This window comes from Quercus suber, unplaced genomic scaffold (assembly GCF_002906115.3).
Source record: "Quercus suber isolate HL8 unplaced genomic scaffold, Cork oak 2.0 scaffold_119, whole genome shotgun sequence".
NCBI lineage: Eukaryota > Viridiplantae > Streptophyta > Magnoliopsida > Fagales > Fagaceae > Quercus > Quercus suber.
This window is the reverse complement of record NW_027069584.1, coordinates 1,172,539-1,195,388: the sequence shown is the minus strand read 5'-3', so window position 1 is coordinate 1,195,388 and position 22,850 is coordinate 1,172,539. Positions and strand designations below refer to the sequence as shown.

Sequence of the window (22,850 nt, the reverse complement as noted above, 5' to 3'; positions counted from 1 at the left end):
GCATATTTAAAAAAAATTTTTTACTAGTACAAAAGTTTTAAAAAATAAAAATACACTAATTGATAATTATCAAGACAAGGTTTATATTTTGTCTTCTTTAGGCCACAGACAATGCATTTATATACACAGTCGTCAATAATCATTTGAGCTACAAAATTATAACTTTTTACTTTAAAAAAATGATTATTTTTGTTGCACATTTATATAGTCTGTACAAAACACATTTAATCAATTGAATTCTCTATGAGAAAGAGATACAGACGCTCAAGCAACCTTAAGCAATTTCTTAACAGCATAAAAATTAAAATCGAACAACATATAATACATAAATATACCTTATAAAGTGCTATATATGCATTTCAGAGATTGAAAAGAATACTAAACACAAACAAACTTGTAAAGTAGGTTGGTGTCCCGCCCCCCACCCAAAACAAATAATCTGAAGGGTGGTTTTTAACTTTGTCTCTCTTTCTTTTTCTTTTTTTCTTTTTATAATATTGGAAACATAAAGAATTGTGTTCAGTTTCATTAAACAACTTAGGGTATAAAAGGAAAAAGGGGGCCAATATGGTAAATGAGAAAGATAAATAATTGAACTGGTAAGAGAGAGAGAGAGCAAAAACAAAAATGGTCCCACACCAAGAACTGCTGAAACTGAGTGTTGTCTCTTCCTCTGTTCTTATCTGAATCACTCAAACGAAACCCTTAAAATTAAATCCCTCCCCAATCCAGTGTCCACTGTCACTGTGTGAGAGAGAGTCTGTGACTCTGTGTGTGTGTCTCTGCCACATGCCTATACTATAAGTAAAGAGCTCCCTCAACGGATCTTTTCCTTTTATCAGCTCCTCCTCCTCGTGACCTATCTCTGCACCGCATAAAATCCATCCTCTCTTATCCCTCTTTCTATCTTTTTTTTTTTTTTTTTTTTTCTTTTAATTTTTGGTACTCAAGAGTCAAGACTCTTTTTTTTTTTTTTTTTTTTTAATTAAATTTTCATGAATTCATTTTTCGTAAAATGTTTTTTTTTTTTTTAATTGGGTTCTAGTGTGTTCCTCTATTTAACTTAAACTATAATTCTTGGCTTTTTCCTCGCTCCATATTATTATTATTATTTATTTTATTTTTTAAAGAAAACTTTAATTGCCTGTAGTTTAAGGGTTTAGGGTTTTGTACTTTCTTATTTTTTTCCTCCTTATTTTCCTTCCCAATTATCTGTAAAACAAGTGTAGCAAGTTTGAGCTCTTTCGGTCATTGGGTCTCTAAATTACTGTCTGATTCCCAAATGAATTTGCTTCAGAGTTGAAATTGGTTTTCACGGAGCTCTTGGAATTGTACCTGCTCAATCTCTCTGTAATGAAAACCCTGAATTCAATCTGATTTTTGGGTTCTAGACCTCCAACTGCTATTGATTTCACTAGCGTCTGAATTGAATTGAATCTAAAATTTCAGACAATTTTTAGTGATTTTGCTCAATTCCTTTATTCCAATCTGAAATTTGGGGTCCACAAATATGTCTTCGTGTTTAACCGGAGGGGGTGGAAGAAGCTATGCACTGGACCTAGAAATGGTGAAATCCCCATCGACGACGTCGACATGGACATCTCACACTCACACTCACACATCTTCTTCTTCTTCTTCTTCGACTCTCTCCGAGTCCAGCAATTCCCCACTTGCAATCTCAACCCGAAAGCCCCGAACCCCACGAAAGCGGCCTAACCAGACATACAACGAAGCCGCAGCACTCCTCTCCACGGCCTATCCCAACATCTTCTCAACTAAAAACCTCACAAAGCCTCCTCGCAAGTTCACTAAGCTCCTCTCCACGGACTACTACTCTGTCTTTGATGAGTCCTCCGAGTTGTTGCTGCCCTTTCGAGTCATCGACAGCTCCGGTTTCTTGCTCCACCAACCAATGCTAGAAGAAAAACCCATTTCACAGTTCCAATCCTCCAAGGCCTCAAAGCCAGGGGAAGTCAATTTCCATTTCCATGGCCATGGGAATTCCAAGGAATTGTGTTGTGATGGGTATGGGTATGAGTATGAGGAGGATTTCGATGCGGAATCGATTCTGGATGAGGAGATTGAGGAGGGAATTGATAGTATAATGGGGAATTTGAGTGTAAATTCCAGCGCCCAAGTAGCAGATGAGTGGAAGGGTCCTCGGCGGCCATTGGCAATGAATAATTGTTGGAATTCCAATGTTAATTTGGGTTTTGGCGGGAAATTCGAATCCGGGTTTGTAGGAAATACTATGAGAGCATTGAGGCATGTTGATGAAGATGAAGAAATAAAATGGTGGACTTGTCCTAATCCCATTGTGGATGTGCGTCAAATCTCACCCAAATTCCACAACGCTGTTTCTTCTTCTTCGGTTTTGACAGAAGAGAAGAAGAAGAAGAAGAAGAAGAAGAAGAAGAAGAAGAAAAAGAAGTTGGAAAACCTCGAGGACCCTGTGGCTGTGGATACTGAGATTTCAGGTTCAGTTCCAAAACCCGACTCCGGGTTGCTCTTGAAATTGAATTTCGATGAGGTTTTGAACGCTTGGTCCGACCGAGGTTGTCCATTTTCGGACCAAATTCCTCCAGGCTCCGAATTCCCAGGAAATGATGTCTATGTATGTATGTTTCTCAACCAAATAAATTTAAAAAAAAAAAAAAACGAACTCAAATCCTGAATTTTGTTAGAAATAGAAGAAACCCATTATTATTATTATTATTATTATTATTCCATTCTGTGCTATAACTTTTTTCAATGCTCTCTTTATTATTGTTATTAGTACTTGTCATGCTCCTTTTCCATGGACCATCTCATCTATAATAATAAAGTTGGTGCGCTTTATTCATCATATGCCTACTAGAAAGCGAACTTAAAACTTTTTTTTTTTTTTTTTAAAGCTCTCAAAACTTTGGTATTTCATTCACAAAACTTTGGTATTTAAAGTTTTTAAAATTATTTGGTATACCGACTGAAGGAACAAAAAAGAAAAGAGTTAAAAAAAAAAAATTATTTGGTATATTTTTTGTGCTCCAATTCCTCTCTCAAGTCTCAGCTTTTGTTTTTATACTGGACCCTTGAACTAGAATATTATTTTTTATTAATAGATCTACCTGCCCTCGAGTAAAAAATCATGGGAGTAATAGCTTTTTGCAGTCTTAATAATAAATAATGATCTATGTACAAATTGACAAAATATTACTTTTTCGAAAAGTAGTACTAGTAGCTAGGTAATTTGGAGTTAAAAACTTAAATGTTGATAAATATTATATATATTGGGATTGGCAGGCGAGAGTAGCTCAAATAGACTTATTTCCGGAGAGTGGGGGTTTGAGAGAAGCCAGCGTGCTTCGCTACAAGGAAAAGCGGCGTACACGCCTCTTCTCTAAGAAGATTAGATACCAAGTCAGAAAAGTGAACGCTGATAGACGGCCCAGAATGAAGGTATGCCTGCCACCCTCTTGTCTTCTTCTTCTTTTTAAATTGATTTCTTAATTAATATAATAAGTTATATAATCGGATTATAATAGGAGAGTGTTTAGAAAAACGTCTTTTTTTTTTTTTTTTTTGACTTTTTCTCTCATCTCTTTTCCAAATAAAACATCTTCAACTTCAAACTTGGCTATACTTAAAAACTAGTCGTCAATTCGTGCTACGAATGGCAATCTATCTATTTGTGAGATAAATTAAAATAATTTTATAAAATCTTAAATTGATTAAAAAAACTACACTATTGTATGATTTGCTCTTGTATTACTTTAATTTGTTGTACAATTTGATGAAGAAACCATTGCTTAAACGTGCAATGGTTTACAAATTTTAATTTGTGTTTCACTTTTTATTAAGTTTGAATTAAACAAAAATAATTTTGTTAAAAAAAAATAATGATGAGTTTGAATTTAAGTTGGATTTGTTAGAGAGATAGAGTTTCACTTTTTATTAAGTTTGGACTAAATAAAAATAATTTTATTTTAAAAAAATGATAATCATGTGACAAGTTTTGGAGAGGTCAGTAAAAAGTTAAAGGTTTTCATTTTTTATATATTAAAGATGAAAGGATCATATTAGATTTAAAAACATTGTAAGAGAAAATAAAGTCTTAACTTTTGACATCTTGATCTTGGATGCTAAAGAACTAAGAAATGATCCAATGTTGGCGACCCCTAGCCCCTAGGCCAACTAGAATTGACAATGGCAATAATGATTGAGATGTTTTATAATGCTTTATAATGTTTTGGCCTTATTTTTGATATGTTTTGAGGCTCTGTTTGATACATGTGTTTGAACACATGTTTTCAGTTTTTAAATAACGTTACACGTATTTTCACACACTTTTTCACTCACACATATTTATAAAAAAACTGAAAACTGTTGTTCAAATACACATACCAAATGGACCCTTAATACTTGTTTCTTGGTCACAATCATCCCACTTAAAAATGATCACTCTTTCTATGAATTATTTTCGTTGATATAGATAACAATTTTTTTATTTTTCCTACTAAAATTCAAAACTCTTTGAGTTCTTAACTATTTTCTCACATGTGCGGAATCCCCCATTTCACAAATATCTGAAAATTATAGTAAAAAATCTCCTAAAATGCTTGTTAGAGATTTTAAATTCAAGATCTTATAAGGTTGTGGGAACCACTAAATCAATCTTTTGATAAATATTTGATATAATTATACTTAACAAATTGGGTAATCGAACTGTTTAACTAATGATGAAGACTTCTTTGGCCCCAAAGACAGGTCTGAATGATAACAAGCATGTTCAACTTAGTGACATTTTTAGGCATGGGCCTAACACTAAAAACGTGAAAGAGAATCTTGACTTCAAATCTTGCCATTGAATGCATATGTTTTTTTGCTACGATGCGAAAATCGCAACGGTTTTTTGACTACATATGTTATTATCAAAATTTTAAGGGGAATCAAAAAGGCAAAGATCAACATAGCAATCTATATATTTTAAAGGCATGAATATTATCATTTAAGTTCCTTTTTTTTTTTTTGCCTTAAAAAATTCAATAATTTGGCCATGAAAATCCAATATAGATGGGTTTACAATGTATTTAAATTTCCTAGAGCATTAGATCAAAGTGTAAGCAAAAGTCCATTTTGCCATTTTAATATTATTACCAATCTTTCGGTTTTTTTTTTTTTTTGAGAAACAATCTTTTGGTTAAATGGTAATTGACAACAGAAAATATGTAATTTTATGAAAACCATATTACAAAATTTTACATATCCACTAAGCTTCCATCACGCCAAAAAAATGTATTCAAAGTTTCAAACGCTTTATTCAAAATAAAAAATATAAAAAAGTTTCAAACGCTTGTGAATGTATATAACTTTCTGAATTTACCCAAACTTTTGTACTAATTACTTATAATAAAAACCTTTTATTATGGTCTTGTTTGGCGTATTTTTCTCTATATCTTTTAGTTTAGTGGCTGAACTTTCTTCCATCAGGAACATTTACATTGGCTAGCATTACTTCCTTTTTTGTTTCTCAAAAAATAAAAACTTTTCGCTAGCAGTACCCTTCTCTAATAGAGTCTTAAAATTAAACTTGGGCACCTATATAATTAATTAAAAAAAGCTTTTGTCATTTAAAGGGGGAAAAAAAGCTTCCTTTTAGACAAGAGTATTTTATTTTATTTTCCTTTTAAGCATTCTTGGATGGTCAGCGTGATTTTGCACATGAACTAATTTTTAGACCGATGATTATGTATAATAAATGGAATAAGCTGTCCCCTAATGCTGCTGTCTCTCTGGAGTCTGGACCCTCTCTCTGATCTATGTTGTTTGGTGATTTGCAGGGGCGCTTTGTTAGAAGGCCAAATTCTAGCGCAAATGGTCAAAGATGAAAAGTAAAAGGCATGACTTCGGGGTTGTGACTTGTGATCCTCACCACTTTTTGTTGTTTGATTACCGTTTCTCACATTAAGAAGTTCGGGAGATGAAGACTATTTAAGAAGAGGAGCATACAGAAGTAGTCCAAGTACATTTAGCCTAGGTTTTCTTTTTCGCATTTCTCTTTGTTTTCTAGCCTTTGGAAGATGCTTTAGTTTCAACTTTGTTCCAAAGTCATAAATACCTTTTAGTAGGTATAGAGATTTTGTTGGATTCAGTAGTAGCACAAAAGTGAAGGAAAATCTTTAATTGGATTCAAATTTCAAAGCCACAATTTTTTTGTATTTTTTTTTAATTGAAATTATTCTTGACTAGTACAACAATTTTTTCCTCCTTTTCCACATTTTTTTTTCTTTCTATAAGTTGATTGATACAACATAATAAAAAAATTGCCTTATAGTGGATAAATTTGGGGACATGGCTTGCCCAATATGATTGTGTAATCATGGTCAATAATTGATCATGAAATGAATATAATTCACCATTTATATTCTTCTTATAAAATATTGTCTACAAATAAGTTTACTGATACAAATAGATTCACAATCTTTTTTTACAATGAGTTGAAGTATTTTGTCATTATATGCTTATATAAAAGTAGATTCATGTGAAAGAGATGTTAGTGGCAAAATTTCTAAACAAATTGTGAAAATGGTTATGAATTTATATATGTAGAAGAACTCCAATCCATTTTGGTCTATAATCAGTTCTACTAGAGGTGAGTTTGGTTCGAATTTTCCACCAAACCAAGCTCCTTGGTTTTATGCACCCTTATACTAAAATTGACCAAATATGTAAGGGCATAGAACGCACTAATGGGAGTGAAGGCAGCCAATTCGTTCTAGCGTTGTCAAATTTGGGTATGAGCCTATGAGCCTAAAAATTAACAAACATAAAAAATACTTTTTAGGTTTAAGCTTTAAGTTGGCAAATCGTGAACAAAAGTGTCTTGTAGTGGGGCTTTTAGAGTCCATGTGTTGACAAGACTGCTACCCAAATACTGGAATTTATTGTGCAAGGATCAAGTTTTCAACAACTTTTCATAGCCATTCAATCGATTGAAAAGCCCAGCTTTCAATAGATTGAGCTTAAATTTAATCGTTCAAACTTTGATTTTCTGAAACTTGATTTCAGCTCTTTCAACCCATCAAGTGATTAGGGTTTCATGATTACAAGCAAAAGGTATTTAAACAAACCTTAATACATGTACAAAACATTTTTTGGAGTTTCTCTTGATTTACATCTGAAGGTATTGTGTCTCTTGCTCTCAAAAACCTCAACCGGTGAACAAGTGAACCATATTTCGAATCTGTGGTGCTGAAGTTGTTGCTTTCCTAGTTCTTTCAAGTGTTGGATTTTGTGGCAACCAGGGCTAAAAATGCCTAAAGGACTTCAAGGATTGGCTCCCAATTTACTTGTTTAAGGTGGGAAAAGAGTTTCCTACAATGGGGAAAACCTTTTTAGGTCAACCTGACAGCCCAAGTGATAGAATCTTGGACTCGATATATACTCTCTTCTCTTGTAAATACTTCTCGAGGAGGCTCAAGCTAAGAACTGAGCTCCTCTTTAGTTGTTCCTCTCTCTCTCTTTTTCTCTTGTGTATCTCTCTCCCTTCCCCAATTTTTCCAACCTCTTCTCTCACTTCTTTGGCCTCTATTTATAGACTTCCTTTAGCAGGGTTGTCATGATGATGGAAGGGGCTTTTTATGTTGGTGGGGCTCTTTTAGGATATATTCCTGACCAGATGGGACCCACTTCTCGCGATAGATGTAACTATCTCAAACTTGCACCCGTCTCCAGATGGTGTTCGGTAGGCAATTTCCTCCAAGGCACGACCATTACCGTTCTGTGTGGGCCCTGGCCTGGTATTGATCCCCAAATTGATATGGACCCCGATTCGCTATTGATCCCTGAGTTGATATAGGCCCCGATTTGCCACTGGGCCCATAATTCTTAAGCATACGGAGGTTAATGGGTTGGGCCCATACCCGATGCCTATACAATAACCCCCCATGATTCCATTCCCATGCCATGGGGATGGGATTGGGGTTAGTCCCTACACATTGGTAAAGGACTGGTCGGGTTTAAATGTTGTATGTTGGTGAATTGCCTCCTCGGTGTACTGCTTTCCCTTGGAAAAACCAATTGTCAGTCATTAAATGTGATGGATAAGACAATCTATACTCCTTGCACGCAGGACGACAGCTGTCATATCAAACAGTCAGGATCCACTGACGTTTCATATACCAAGGCACGCTCATAACAGATAACTAAGGGAAGTTATTAAATTTCCCTCCAAAAGCATTTAAAGCTTCTTCCCTTATAAATAAGGCCTAACCTCCTTTGATCAATTTCTTTATTTCATTTTTCTCTCTTAGCCTTACCTGTCTCGTCCTCACGAGCCACACTTCTTCCACCCGAGATCACTCCTTTAAATGAAAAGGCCACATTGTAAGTCCTCTAACCCTTGCCTCATTCTTCTTAGTTTATCTTTAAACACCCCGAAAATGGGTTTTGCACACCTACTTGGTACTGATGTTGTTGTAGCGGCCTTTAGGGCTAGGTTCAATATTCCCCACGATGTTAATATTGAGTTCTATCTTAAGGGGAACATAGAAAATGATAGGCTTCCTAGGGTAGTTTTCTTTCCCTTGATGGCGATCCTCGAGGGTGGGGTTAGATTCCCCGTAGCCCTTCTATTGCTTAGAACACTTAGTTTTTATGGGCTCAGCCCTGACTAGGTATCTCCTTAACTTTTACAGGGCAGTGAGTAGTGTGAGCCACCTAAAAAATTTGTACAACTTAGGGCTCAACCACCACGACATCAATTTTCTGTACAGTATTTGTGGTGGCTTGAAAACTAGCTGCTACCTAAAAATCTGAGACCCCATAATAAGGCTGATATCGTGCCTACCCGACTCCAATAGGAACTCTGCAAGGGAGTTCTTAAAAGTGAGTGGGAACTGGCTTGCTGGCGAACTCACGTGCCCAACTTCACCTCGGCAAATCGGTCAGAACCTCTATTTTCCCAAGCATAAGTAATGTAGGGCTCATTGCCTCTGTCCTACCTTTCCCTATCTCATTTTTGCATATATCTCACTATCACTTTTCATCATTTTACCATTTTATTTTATTTATTATTTTGTATGTATATATAAATTTTTTACTAACTCTTCATTTTTAACCAACCTTACCTTTGGTCCACCGTGTAGTTTCCAAGTGCTTTAAGCTGGATTTCGGCGCTGTCCATGTTAGGGACCTAAACTTTGTCCTGCCCTTGGAAATCTTTATGCACTATGACGGGCAGCTTAGAGCCTCACACTTGATCCTCAGTTGCGTTCCATCCTACACCAGTTACTAGGATCTTAGACTTGCTCTGACGGTCGATAGCCCCTTGCTGTCATACATTGATGTTTGCCTCCCTGGACTCCTACCAAAGGACCTTACTGTAGGAGAACCTCAGGAAAGAGGACCTCATTTTATAAGAGAGGGCTCTTTGTTGTCAGTTGAGGACGGTTCAATAGACTCAGTCTTCCAAGGCAAAGCAAAACACATTCTCGTTGAAGATCCGACTACTGCCGAATCTGATGATGTCATGGTTGAATGGCATAATATGAATGTTTGGTGCTTCTTCCCGGGAGCCCAACTTGCTAAAGGACAAGCGGTCCCCTAATAAGCTTTCCAATAGACATTTCCCCTTACACCCCATGGTCGTAATAAGAGGCTGAGGACAGGATAATTAAAGCATTAGCTGTGGCAAGAAAATGTCTACCCAAAATAATAAGGGGTATGAATACTAGGATGTAAAACAGGTTGGTAATCTAGAACAATAAAATCAACAGGATAATAAAATTGTTCAATTTTCACCAACACATCCTCAACAATCCCTCTCGGTTCCCTTACAAAGCGATCAACCAACTGTAAAGTTATTGAAGTAGGTTTCAACTCACCAAGTCCAAGTTTTTGATATACACTGAAAGGGATCAAATTAACACTTACCCCAAGATCTAGCAATGCATGCTCTATGATGTAATCTCCAATAGTACAAGAGATCGTAGGACAACCTGGATCCTTATACTTTGGTGAGGTCTTATGTTGGATAACTGAACTTACTTGTTCTGTTAGGAATGCGGTCTTCTTCACATGATGCTTTCTTTTGATGGTGCATTGGTCCTTAATTACCTTGGCATATGTAGGCACTTGCTTGATAACATGCAATAATGGCAAATTTATCTTGACTTGATGCAAATGCTCTAATATCTCAGATGTGGTGTCCAATTTCTTAGGTAATTTTAAGGCTTGTGGAAATGGTGGAGGGATTGGGCATTTTTCAATGTCATCAAAGTCTTTTTCAATTGGGGTCTCCTTAGATTTCTTAGTTACTAAAGGAGAACTTTTATCAATCTCTTTACCATTCCTCAAAATGGTCACAACTTTAACTTCCTCATATTTATCCTTAGAGCCAATTTTTAGATTTTGATTGATGGGATTGGGTTGAGTTTGGGAAGGAAGCTTCCCTCTCTCTGTCCCACTCAATGAATTTGTAAGCCTAGTTATATGACTCTTGGTCTCTCTTACCTCTTCATCTAGCCTAGTGAGCATGGATTCAAACTTTTGATTTTGCTCACTTTGCCCTTGAATGAAAGTACTAAGTGCATCCTCCAAGGAAGGTCTAGATGATGATGATGCATGTGGTGAATTAAAATTCCTCGGAGTAGGAGGATTCAGCACATTGTCACTCTTATAACTCAAATACGGATGGTTTCGCATATTTGGGTTATATTTGTTAGAATATGAAGAGTTATTTGGCCAGTATGAATTAAATGCATATGGCACATTTAAGAATGATGAAAGTGATGCACATTCATTTATAGCATGATTTATCTCATGACGGATTTGACATACCTCCATTGGGTCCTCTCTAAAGGTAGCACTAACACTCTTACTTCCTTTCATTTTGAGAACCTCAATTTCTTTAGTTAACATGTTGATTTTTGTACTCATGTTATCATCTTTCCTCAACTTGAAAACACTTCCACTAGAAGTGGTAGTCTTAGTTCTAGTCCTATTAATGAAGTCCATAGGGTTAGGTCCAGTTCATGTGTTAGAGTTTTCAGCTATCTCATTGAGATAATCCATTGCATCTTCGGGTTTCTTTTGTAAAAAGTCCCCTCCGCATGAGAGTTGTACAAATTGTCGGTCCGTAGGTGTAAGTCCTTCATAAAAATAGCTAACCAACCTCCAATCTTCATACCCATGAGTTGGGCAGAAATTGAAAAGATCTTTGTACCTTTCCCAAGCTTAGTATAAGGTCTCATTCTCTCCTTGGACAAAACTAGCTATCCTTCTTTTTATTTGCTGGACTTTGAGGGGAGGGAAATGTTTCTTAAAAAAACTCTTGAGCTATCTCCCCTCAATTACCTATAGACCTAGGTTTTAAGGTGTAAAGCCAACTTCTTGCTTTATTTTCAAGAGAAAAAAGAAAGAAATGTAACTTAGCAGTCTCAATAACATTTTGTGCATAGAAACTACTAATTACCTCTTCAAAAGCTCTAACATGAACTTAAGGATTTTCATTTTCTTGTCCCTTAAAGTTAAGAAGTATTGCTAATAAACCTTATTTCAGTTCTACATGTGGTGCATTACGTGGAAACATGATGCATGAAGGAACAGAATTTTGTGTCGGATGCAACAATTCATACATAGTTCTTTTGTTCTCATCATGATTATTATCTGTTTCGTCACCCATGATTGATGAAGAAGGTGAAGGCAAAGGTGTGTCAAAAAGATTACCAAAGTAAGTTTCAAAATTTTCTAATCCGCCTCTCTTGTTTGTAACCCAAATGCTCATGCAACAATGAATTCACAATAAAATAAAATAAAAACAAACAAATAAATAAAAACAAAAAAAGGGAAAAAAAGGGAATGAAATTACCAATAGAAGAATTTCTACTGGTTATGCTTTGCTCCAAAAAATTGCCTTTGAACACGCAGCAGCTCCTCGGCAACGGCGCCAAAATTGCTTGCTCACTCCCAAGTGCAGGAGATCATAACAATATAATTCTCAAAGTACTAAGGTCAAACCACAAGGATCGGAGTAAATTCAAAGACAATGTAATAAAAAAAAAAAAAACTTTTGGTGAAGATGAAGAATAATTTTTGTCTGGTAATTGTAAACAAGAATAACAATGATAACTGATTTAATTTAATAATGTAAATACTAGGGCATCGGGGTATTTCCCTATATTGATATGAAATTATTTGTGATCTAAGAAATTATATATTTCATAATTGATTTTTCTTATACAATTAAGTACTTATGATTCGGTTGAACTGAGACAATTTAAGAACGTATGATAACTTAGATTAATAACGTGGTTAGAAAAGTTTTTAGAAAAAACTCATTCTCTTTAAAACCTGATTTATATTTGAAACTATTAGAAATTCATCTAAACAATAAGAAAAGCATGGTTGGACTTATTAAAAGTGTGAAAGAACTAATACATCAAAAGAAATCTTATTGAACAATCAAATATGTTGTTCATAAAATCCTAGAAAGAATTACATTGAATATTCATACCGTATAGAAGAAACATAACCCCTAGCCCTAGCAAAGAGTTTAATTTACCATTAGAGAAAGGAAAATCCAAGGTTCTTTTTGCCTAATTTGTTCTACACAGCCTCCCTTCAAAACCCTAATATCCAAGTGTCCAAAGAAAATAAAACTTTTACTATTTTAATTTTCGTCCAAATTTATAGCAGTAATTTGTGATTTAATTTCGGCCTTCAAAAATTGTGAATTTCGAAAAACTCAAAATCGAAAAATTGTAGATGTTTAAGTCATGGTTCCAACTCATCTGGCCTTGTGTCAATTGGATTTTTGAGGAGAGAGATACGTCCAAAATAATGATCAGTACTCAAATCTGATTTTTCCTTTTCAGATTCTACCTCTTTGATTTCTTTCATTATTTAAAGCTTCCAAACATGGTAGACGACCCAAGCACCCCAGCTGCACCTCCTTAGACATTTAAGCATGGTCTTTTAGCTTCACTTTAATTCTAGTTTGGCCTCGATTCTCACACAAACTCCTGCAAACTCATTTTTTTCACATGATTTCCTGAAAGTAGAAAATACACGCAATGAATGACATTTTATTCAAGAAATTATGTAAAGATAAATAATAGGGACTAATGCAAATCATGACTTACTTATACAAATTAAGTATAGTAATAAGGAGATAATATTCATATAAATACATAACAAGTATACATTTTAAGGCGTTATCATTAAGTTGGTTTATACCTATACCTAGCTTGTGGATGATCTCCTTAGCAAAGGCATTAAGAGGTAACCCAAGACCCCCTAGTAGGTAGGCCTCGTATATACCAACCCCCAAGTTGGGAGTACAACACCACTCACTAGGGACAGCTAAACAGGGGTTAAGATCGTCTGGAATTTGATACCAACCCCTAAAAGAGCTAAGCGTTTTCTCGTTCGTTCTTGAGGGAATGCTTATAGCACAATAATACAAAATATCCTCCTCACTTGGAGAGGGGATGGACGCTAGAACACTTGTGGACGGACCGACAGATGAGCCTGACATCATCCTTTGCCTAACTCTACCTGGAGAACCTCTAAAGGAACCCCAAATGTGTAATGCTCGTATGAAGAACTACTCTCGCTATTGCTACTCTCATTATTGCTACTCCCACTAGTACTACCACTATTGTTACTCTCGTCGTGATACTCGTTTATCTCTCTCTCATCTCTATTACTAGACGAGGACACTGCTATCTCAGACATTTTGAAAAGAACTCTAAAGAAAAACCTATAAATAAGGAGAAGAGGATACCTGGCTTTAAACAAGGATGACTAAGGACGAAAGGAATCTCTTTGATGAAGCATTGGTCGACTAATGTTAGAGAAGAAAATGTGAGAAATGTGAGAGGGTAGGAGAGGTATTACACTATTTATAGTAAAAAAGGTGAAGGTGGGACACTGAAACAACGTAAACCAATTAGAATGTGCCACGTGACAATTTTTTGAAGAACGAAACGACGCGACTAGCAAGCCATAAGGATTGCGCCATGTGTCAACATCTAAAACTTTTGATTTCAGATTAACCTGATATGCCACCTAGAGAACCCCTCAACAAATGAAAAACTACCACGTGTCAAGCCAACAATAACATGGACGACACAAGGATAAGAGGGCAACTAATAGGGATAAAATTAAGGTCAATTCATCTAAGGTAGTCATCCATGACCTGACCATGTCTAGAAAGCTTTAAGAGGAGAGAAAGCCAACAGAAACATCGTGTGCATGAATAGTACCCGTCTATGGATAACAAGACCATCCAATCTCAAAATAGTCGTCCATGACACAAAGGCATGGACGACCAGACGACACTTAGAGAAATTTTTAAGAGAACTTTTCAAAAGGTTCCATATAATCAGAGCATGTTGCACTACTCCTAAAAAATGGAGAGGATTCCCCGTAATCTGCTCTGCATACCCATTTTCTCTATTAACCATACACATCACCTATGATGGTGGTGGATCTACACAAGTAGACCCACTCCTAACTCTTTATAAAAGGAGTAAGTCTCATTCACTCGAGGTAGGTTATGCTATTCACAGTTTCTTATCCTTGTGTTCTAGAGAGAAAACTGACTTAATCGTCGGAGGGTCCTTAGTCGGGTTATACCAGTCACCCTTGCCAGTTTTTTCTTTCCTTTCAGGTCCTAAAGCTATCACTATAGCCCGAAACATTCCGGCCTACTGATTTTCATGCATCATCAAATATTGTAGTTGTTTATTTATGTTTAACGCAATTTCTTGCTCTCTTCAAATCAATTTAGTTTAATCAGCCTAAACTCAATCCGAAAATTTGAATGTAGTCTGTTTAGGAATCATTCACTTCTAATCAATTCAATTTACTTCAAGCCAACGACTGTAGAAACATCTTAAACTTGATAATTTAAGTTTGATAAATTAGGTCTGGTAATGCAATTTAACAATTTAGGAACTTAGTCAAGGATTTTTCGTTCTCATTATTAACTCATGCATTTCCTATAAAATCTTTTTAAGGGAGGCGTTTCCAAACCTCAGACCTTAATTTCCAGACCCTATCTGATAAATCCTTGCGAATGCACCATGCATCGTAAGTCGGGTTAACTTTGATTTACTTACTAACACCCACCTTTTACCAAATAGCCAAAAAATTAGCTTTAATGTTTTTTGAAAATAATGTACCTATTATACTTTTGTTTCTCCTTTAATAAATAAGACTTGGGAAACTTTGTGAAGTACTCTACACCCTTTTTTTTTTTTTTTTTTTTTTTTAAAAGTACTCTACACCCTAATGCTTGTATAATAGAAATTTCTAAGAATTAAGGGAAAGAGTGAGTGATGATTGTTGTGCGTGAAAAAAGAGAAATAATTAAAAAAATTATGAAAATTAATATTTAAAAAAAATATAATGTAAAATAGATAATTTGATACGAATAATTTAGAAAAGTGAATACTTTAAACATAAACTAGCAAATGTTTGAGACAGCCATTTTATTTACAAAGTTTAAAATGAACACAAAATTGAAAATTGCTAATTTCGGAAGGAAAAAAGAAAAAGAAAAATGAGCACATTTGGTTTGGAGTTAAATTCCCTAATGACGATGATGAGTTATATAAATTAGATTTTGGACTGGGAATGGGAAAAAGAAAAGAAAGGCAGAAAGTAAACCCTCTGCTTTGTCTCTCTCGCTCTCTCTCTCTCCCTGCTAAAACCTAATCTCTCTCTCTCGGAGCTCGGTCATGGCAAGCACTGAAGCTACCCAGAACGGCTCCACAACCGCTACACAGACACAGTCCGACCCTCAAACAGTCCCATCCGAACCCCCCACCGCTACAACAGCAACCGAACCCGAGTCCGAGGCAATAAATCCGGATTTGGAGTCGGAGTCTCCATCGGCCGACAAGAAATGGCCGGGTTGGCCAGGTGACTGTGTGTTCCGGCTGATAGTTCCAGTCCTCAAAGTCGGTAGCATCATAGGCCGCAGAGGCGATCTCATCAAGAAGATGTGCGAAGAAACCCGCGCTCGCATTCGCGTCCTCGACGGGGCCCTTGGCACTCCTGATCGCATTGTATCACTCTTCTTTCTTTGCTTACCAGACACGCAAAGCAGCAGCATATTAGGGTTTCTTTTTAACAATTCTGATTTTTCTTTTAGGTGCTGATATCGGGAAAGGAAGAGCCAGAGGCTGCTCTCTCCCCTGCAATGGATGCGGTAATACGGATTTTCAAAAGGGTCTCTGGATTACCTGAGAATGAGGGTGGTGATGGTAAAGCATCAGGAGCTGCTGGTTTGGCGTTTTGTTCTATTCGTTTATTGGTGGCATCCACACAAGCCATTAATTTGATTGGAAAGCAGGGCTCGTTAATTAAGTCTATACAGGAGAGTACCGGTGCTTCTGTCAGAGTATTGTCCGGAGGTATACTCTACTTCTTTCTTGAACTTGAACTAGTGCAATGTTGAACAATATAGTTAGGCTAGTTGTTTAAAACTTTGTTTACTCACCTGAAATCACCTTTCCTGAATGGCCCCGTGTTTTATACTTCATCTATTCACTTTCTTATAGAATGTAACTTTCATTCATTGCATCTCTTTAGGACTACTATGTGTATATTCCTATGTACATGAAGCATGTCCTTTACTTCAATAAAATCTTATTACTTTTCCCTTAATTAAAAATTTAGGCTAATGCCTAATTGTTTAGATTTTATCTATGCTGCGGTTAATTTAAGAATTAAGGAAGCACTGGGTTTGAAATAAAGCAAGAAAAAGTAGTAGCAGGTAGAACTGTGTTTTTTTTTTTAAAATAAAAAAAAAAAAAAAAAGGTTTTGAGAAGCTAGATGTTGGTGGGGTTGTTAGTGCGGTTCCAACTAGGAGCAAGCAGGTAAAATAGACTAGATCATGATAAAGAAATATTGGCTTGCCTACTGAAGACTTAATTGTCTGGACTTATTGCCAAAATAGCTTAGATGTAGAATTACCAGATCTCTTTTATTCCAAAGATACTAAAACTGAATGGGTTGATATAAAATACAATTACAGTATGTAGGATCTTTGAGGAAATCCCTGAGTGAACTGTGTGCTAGCAAGGAGAAGTTCTTGAATTCCAACTCTTTCAATGGGTTTTCAGAAGGTTGGGGCTTATACTATTGTCAATTAAAGTATAGATACAGATACAATATGATGAAATCAACGATGCATCAATGTTTGAAAATATAGATTACAGTTTGGCAAGGATACATTAATTAATATATACAATAATCTTTAAATGTATATGTTTATGTTAAAAGATAAATAAAAAGCACCAAAAAGTTACAAAATATGTGTATAAATGTTGATATAATTTGTAGCTATAAATGACAAATTAAGTAAAGAACACATGATTCATATTTGATGTTCATAGAAATTTAAACTTCCTTTTTCCTTTTCTTTATTAAAAAAAAAATCAACTTATACCCCCAAAATTATTTGTGTCATATCCCAGCCATATCCCACCATATCTGAGCTGCACAGATGCATGTTTTTCTGTATCTTAGGACTTAGGTATGTCTGTATCAGATATGCTGACTATTTTCCAGTATCTATGTTTCTTAGATTCACATATATGTGAAAGTGTGACATGCATATCTCTTGCTGCCTGGCTAGTTTAGGCATTGTAATAATCAATGTGTTTTTAGCTGAATGGTTGATGTAGGCACTTATTTTTTCCAAGAAATATTTTGACAACTGATAGGATGACCATACATAATTAAAATAAACCAAAACTCCCATATCCCCTTAAATAACTTAGAACAAACTACAGTGTTTTTTGTTTTTGTTTTGTTGTTGTATATGTAACAGGCCGTATTTTTAACAGCACAAAAACAGAGTCTAGAAATTCCATCAGTGATTATCTAGAGAGAGTCTCCAAGAGCTTCGATCCCCATTCGTAGATAGTCTTCAAGAATAAAAACTTTAGATTTGGCAAAGTTGACTCTTTATCCTCAAAAGTACAATGATTCCTTTCACCCCATATGCACCACATCAAACTTGGCGGGGTTGCCCCCCACACTGTTGCATATCTATGGGAACCCAATACACCATTACAAGACTCCATCATAGATTTAACAGAAACTGTCATCACCGAATTAACCCCTGCAAGACAGAGGAAAAATGCCCGCAGATCAAAATCTATAGGGCAATGCAATAAACAGATGACTTACAATTTCACCAGCTGATTTACACAAACAACACCAATCTGCTATAACTATGCCCATCTTACACAGATTATTAGTAGTCAGAACTTTACCTAGAGCCGCCCCACCCCAACACCCCCCCCCCACACACACACACACACACACAAAAAAACCTCTAGGTGGTGAAAGACTTTTCCATATGCATTTCCAAGGTAAATGTCCCCCCCACACACACACACACACACACAAAAAAACCTCTAGGTGGTGAAAGACTTTTCCATATGCATTTCCAAGGTAAATGGGATATATTAGTACTTCTAACTTGAAGTACCGCATAGAAACTTTTTATTTGAAATCCTTTCTTAGGAGAGGGAATCCAAACCAATTTAGCACGATTGTTAGGACAAACATGTGATGCATACAGGTCATGAGTCATCCAACATCTCCAGATCCCTAAAAAAAAATCACCAATCAAAGAGAAAAAAACACATTATCATAAGCAGTGAGCTTCTTTTACTTCAGATCTCCCAGCAAATCTCATCAAGGGCCTTGGTGATAAAGACAAAATCATATCCAAAGGTCATTATCGAGGTAGTCAAAGGCGAAAGGCGACCTTAAGGCGCCAAGGCCATGTATCACCCGAGGTGTGAGGTGACAAAAAGGCGCTAGCCCGAGTAAAGCGAGGCACCAAATTCTTAATATATTTATTATACATATGGAACTTAAATTATATGTACCTAGTGTATTATAATATTATACTGAAGTGTTTTTCAATGTGTAGCATGAAGAAATTAGGTCTATCAAATTATTTCAAAATAGGTTTAACATGGTTTAGGCTCTATTAGTTAGTTCTAATAATAGGTTTTACAACAAGCTTCTATATAACAATAAGTCTTTCAAAATAAATTTGTAAATTAATTTAACTAATAATAGGCTTTATAACATGCCTTTTGAAATTAATAATCTAAAAATAGGTTTCACAAAAAATTTCTATAAAAAATAAAATAAAATTGAAAACAAAAAAAACCTTACTTGAGGCTCTCACCTTAGCGCCTTTTTCATGGCTTAAGGTGGTCGCCTTGCTTGCCTAGGCTCTAAAGGCGAGTGCCTCACTAAAGGCGCCTTGCCTTAGAGCCTTAAAGGCGCCTTGCCTCACCCAGACACCTAGGTGAGCACTTGGCTTTCCTTTGACTACTCTGGTCATCATTGTATGGGATGGGGAGTTTCGGTTTTAAAGGGAGCAAATGTTTTGAGTGGATTAGGATTGTTGTCAATGTGTTTATGGCTGGTCGTCCATACCTATATTTCCATGGTCTATTTCAACTCACGGTCCTCATTTCCTTTCTTTTCCCCTCTTCTCCTACGTTTTTTGCTGTCTTGAGCTTGGCTTCTTTGCCTCCTTGACCATACCCACTTTTCCATGGAGTTGGGCCATGTATGGGTATGGGTAAGGTAAATTTTAGTGGAAAGGGTTTATTGTTGGGTTTGTAGGTTTTTGGATTTGGCAGTTTTGGCTCACCCTTGGTTGTGAGTTACTTTGGGGGTTGGCAAATTTTGGGGAAATGGGGTTATTAACAGGGATCTGCCAGATGTGTGAGTGTGCGTGCACGTGCATGCATGCGTGTGTCCACATCTGTGTAACTCCAGAAAACTAGGCATTACCTTGCCTCTCTTCAATAATTTTAGAATTAAAAGAAAAGCTTTAAGGATGTGAGGGGACAACTTTAGCATTAAAAGCAAAATAATTGAAGACCTTGCTCGAGTGGATGGTAGCTTCATAGCTTCAGGGGAGTTTTCTATTTCAAATTTATTTGATTTTATTGTTCATTGTAATTTTAGATCTCTTGTATAACCTTTAGCTAGTATACTTCTTGCATACTTGTTGATTTCAATCTGAATAAATATTATTACTTATAAAAAAAAAAAAAAATCTTGGAGTTCTATCTGATGTAGGACAAATTAGGGAATTTTCTATGTGTAAATGTTTTGACACAACCCGCAAACATGACACGAACTAGATATGGGTTTTTGCGGGTTAGGGTTGGACCTTAGTGGATTTAAGTCATAAACGGGTCGACCCAAAAGTGACACAATAAGAAACATGTTATAAGCGAGTTAACCCGTGTGACCCACAATAGACATGTATGACACGTCAATTTATTTGTGTCAACTCGAAATGACCCATTGAACAAAAACCATTGAACTCATATAACAAATAAATATTCATTTTATTTTAAATTTGTCAAATACCTTTTATATTCAACTTATATTTTAAATTTAAAAAGAAAAGTGAGTAATCACAAAAACTTATAAGTGATATAATTGTAAATTGAAACTTTACAAGCCCTAAATGTGTAAACCCTGTAAACCCTATAAACCCTCAATCTCTAAAGCTTCTTATAAATATCTGATTTTATTTTATTTTTGTTGAACTATGTTATTTTGAATGTGAGTTGAAGAATTGAAGTGTATGCACTACTTTTGGGATGTAAAAAAACTTATTTATAATATTATACGGTTTGAAATGGATTGTGTCACATTTGTGTCAACCCAACAGGACCCGTTTATTAAGCGTGTCAAGTGGGTCGGGTTGTATCAACTCACCTCATTAACAGGTCGAGTTAGAGTTGAAGGGTCATAACAAGATTATTAAATGGGTCGAGTTCAGGTTGAGCCATTTAGTTGAATACCTCTACCTTGACATGACATAGCACGCAAATCGAATTGACACCCTTAATTAGGACTACTAGTTTGACTAGTAAACCAAACCTAATAAATACTTAGACCTAAAGAAAATAAACTTAAGATACTCAGAATACCCTAGAAGATCCTAGGCTCAACTAAATTACCAAAATACCCTTAATTAGCAGGAATTGCATAAATTACAGATTTGCCATAACTAATAATATAAAAACCCAAATTAAAAACTGTTTTAACCCAAAAAGACTCATACTTAGACCATTAAAATGACATTACTTTCACTTCAATTGGACTTCACACAAGGACCCAATAAAATAATTCTTGAATAGACGAATTTGCAAAGTAATAGGATATTAATCTTTCATGACTTCATCATTCTCCTTTGGTTGGAAGAAACTTGACCTCGAGTTTTAAAGTGTTGAAGTATAAGAACCTTTGAACTTGAAGTTTTCACCAATTCTTCAATCACTTTTGGAAACAGCAGGACAGATAAAGAATCTTCCTTTTCCACCATGTCGCTAATTCATATGGAATACTGAAATCAATGATTGGAAGGCTTTGCAACTAACAATCCTGATTAGAATGACCCATAGGAATAACTTCAATATCTTCCTTGGTCTTGAAATTTCCATGATCAACCTCATGCTCATCTTTCCCCTTTGTGATCACTGTTGGCCTTGTAACACATTCCGTTGGTTGTTTGTTAAGGTGGACTTGTGGGGAATCATAAGGCTGATTTTCTTCCTTTGAGGCCACACCTTCTGGTACTAAACCAATATGCAATTGAGGCTGTCGTAACAGCAAGTTTTCAGTGCTGCATCCATCAAATTTTAAAGGGGTAATGGGTGCAATGTTTGCCAACAGGGTGGGGGATAAACTAGGCTCTAACTTAGGATCTCTAAGTTGTTGATAAATTGCTATTCTATCAGGATATTTAGCCAAAATAGCAACTTCCAGCTTCTTCATTTCTTCTCACATAGAGCATAATTTGTCGAACTTTGCATCTATAGACTTCAGCTTCTCATCAATTGAATTAAACTTCTCACATAACTAATGCAAAGTCTTCATTTTGCCTTCATAATCTTGAGATGAAGCCTTGTAGTCTTGAGAAAGAGCCTTGAATTTAGATTCTAATTCCATGTTAGTCACCATCATTTGTAGGAAGAAAATTTTCACTGAGAACTTGTGCTAGGATTTTAGTATGATTTTCACTCTGATGCCAAATTGATGTAGGACGAATTAGGGAATTTGTTTGCATGTGTTCGTGGTGGGTGCAATGTTTGCCAACAAGGGTGGGGATAAAGTAGGCTTTAACTTAGGATCTCTAAGTTGTTGATAAATTGCTATTCTCTCAGGATATTTAGCCAAAATAGCAACTTCCAGCTTCTTCATATCTTCTCGCATAGAGCATAATTTGTTGAGCTTTGCATCTATAGAGTTCAGCTTCTCATCCATTGAATTATACCTTACATAACTAATGCAAAGTCTTCTTTTTGTCTTCATAATCTTGAGACAAAGCCTTTTTAGTCTTGAGAAAAAGTCTTGAATTTAGACTCTAATTCCACGTTAGTCACCATCATTTGTAGGAAGAAAATCTTCATTGAGAACTTGTGCTAGGATTTTAGTATGATTTTTTTTTTTGATAAGTAATAAGATATATTGATATCAAAAGGGAAAGACCCTAGTACGCAGGGAGTGAACAAGGAGCCAAACAGATCAAACACAAAAATTGCAAGAATCTAGGAAAACAAACAGAGAAGGGAAAGATTTGTTTTGCAAAGCAAACAACCAATCCAACAAAGTTCTAAAAAAGAAAAGCTTAAGGTCTGGAATAGATCTCTCAGAATCTTCGAAACAACGACTATTCCTCTCCCTCCAAAGACACCACATTAAGCCATGAGGAATGATGGACCATATATAACCATTTCGATGACGACCAAAGCTGCCTTGCCAGCACCCTAACAGCCCCAAAACAGTAAGGGGCATAACC

The 22,850-nt window shown here is 35.8% G+C and overlaps 3 protein-coding genes across 4 annotated transcripts; 2 read left to right on the top strand and 1 right to left on the bottom strand.

Annotated features, from left to right (window-relative positions):
• Nucleotides 1-991: 991 nt before the first annotated feature.
• LOC112025877 (protein CHLOROPLAST IMPORT APPARATUS 2) lies at nt 992-6,254 on the top strand. 2 transcript variants are annotated; one of them, XR_002884297.2, is made up of 3 exons: nt 992-2,618; nt 3,283-3,438; nt 5,820-6,254. XR_002884297.2 is itself a non-coding variant. In XM_024058562.2 (3 exons), exons 1-3 carry the CDS (start codon nt 1,511-1,513, stop codon nt 5,865-5,867), a joined length of 1,308 nt encoding a protein of 435 aa, XP_023914330.2. In that variant the 5' UTR covers nt 995-1,510; the 3' UTR covers nt 5,868-6,252. The 2 variants fall into 2 exon arrangements, 1 of the variants encoding a protein (XP_023914330.2); XM_024058562.2 differs by having other exon boundaries at nt 995-2,614; nt 5,820-6,252.
• Nucleotides 6,255-9,681: 3,427 nt separating this feature from the next.
• Nucleotides 9,682-10,995, bottom strand: LOC112025872 (uncharacterized). The gene has a single exon (XM_024058556.2). It carries the CDS (start codon nt 10,993-10,995, stop codon nt 9,682-9,684), a length of 1,314 nt encoding a protein of 437 aa, XP_023914324.2.
• Nucleotides 10,996-15,593: 4,598 nt separating this feature from the next.
• Nucleotides 15,594-16,648, top strand: LOC111989142 (RNA-binding KH domain-containing protein PEPPER). Its single transcript, XM_024020932.2, has 2 exons — nt 15,594-16,055; nt 16,142-16,648. The coding sequence occupies exons 1-2, from the start codon at nt 15,726-15,728 to the stop codon at nt 16,445-16,447; spliced, it is 636 nt and encodes a 211-aa protein (XP_023876700.2). The 5' UTR covers nt 15,594-15,725; the 3' UTR covers nt 16,448-16,648.
• Nucleotides 16,649-22,850: the final 6,202 nt, after the last annotated feature.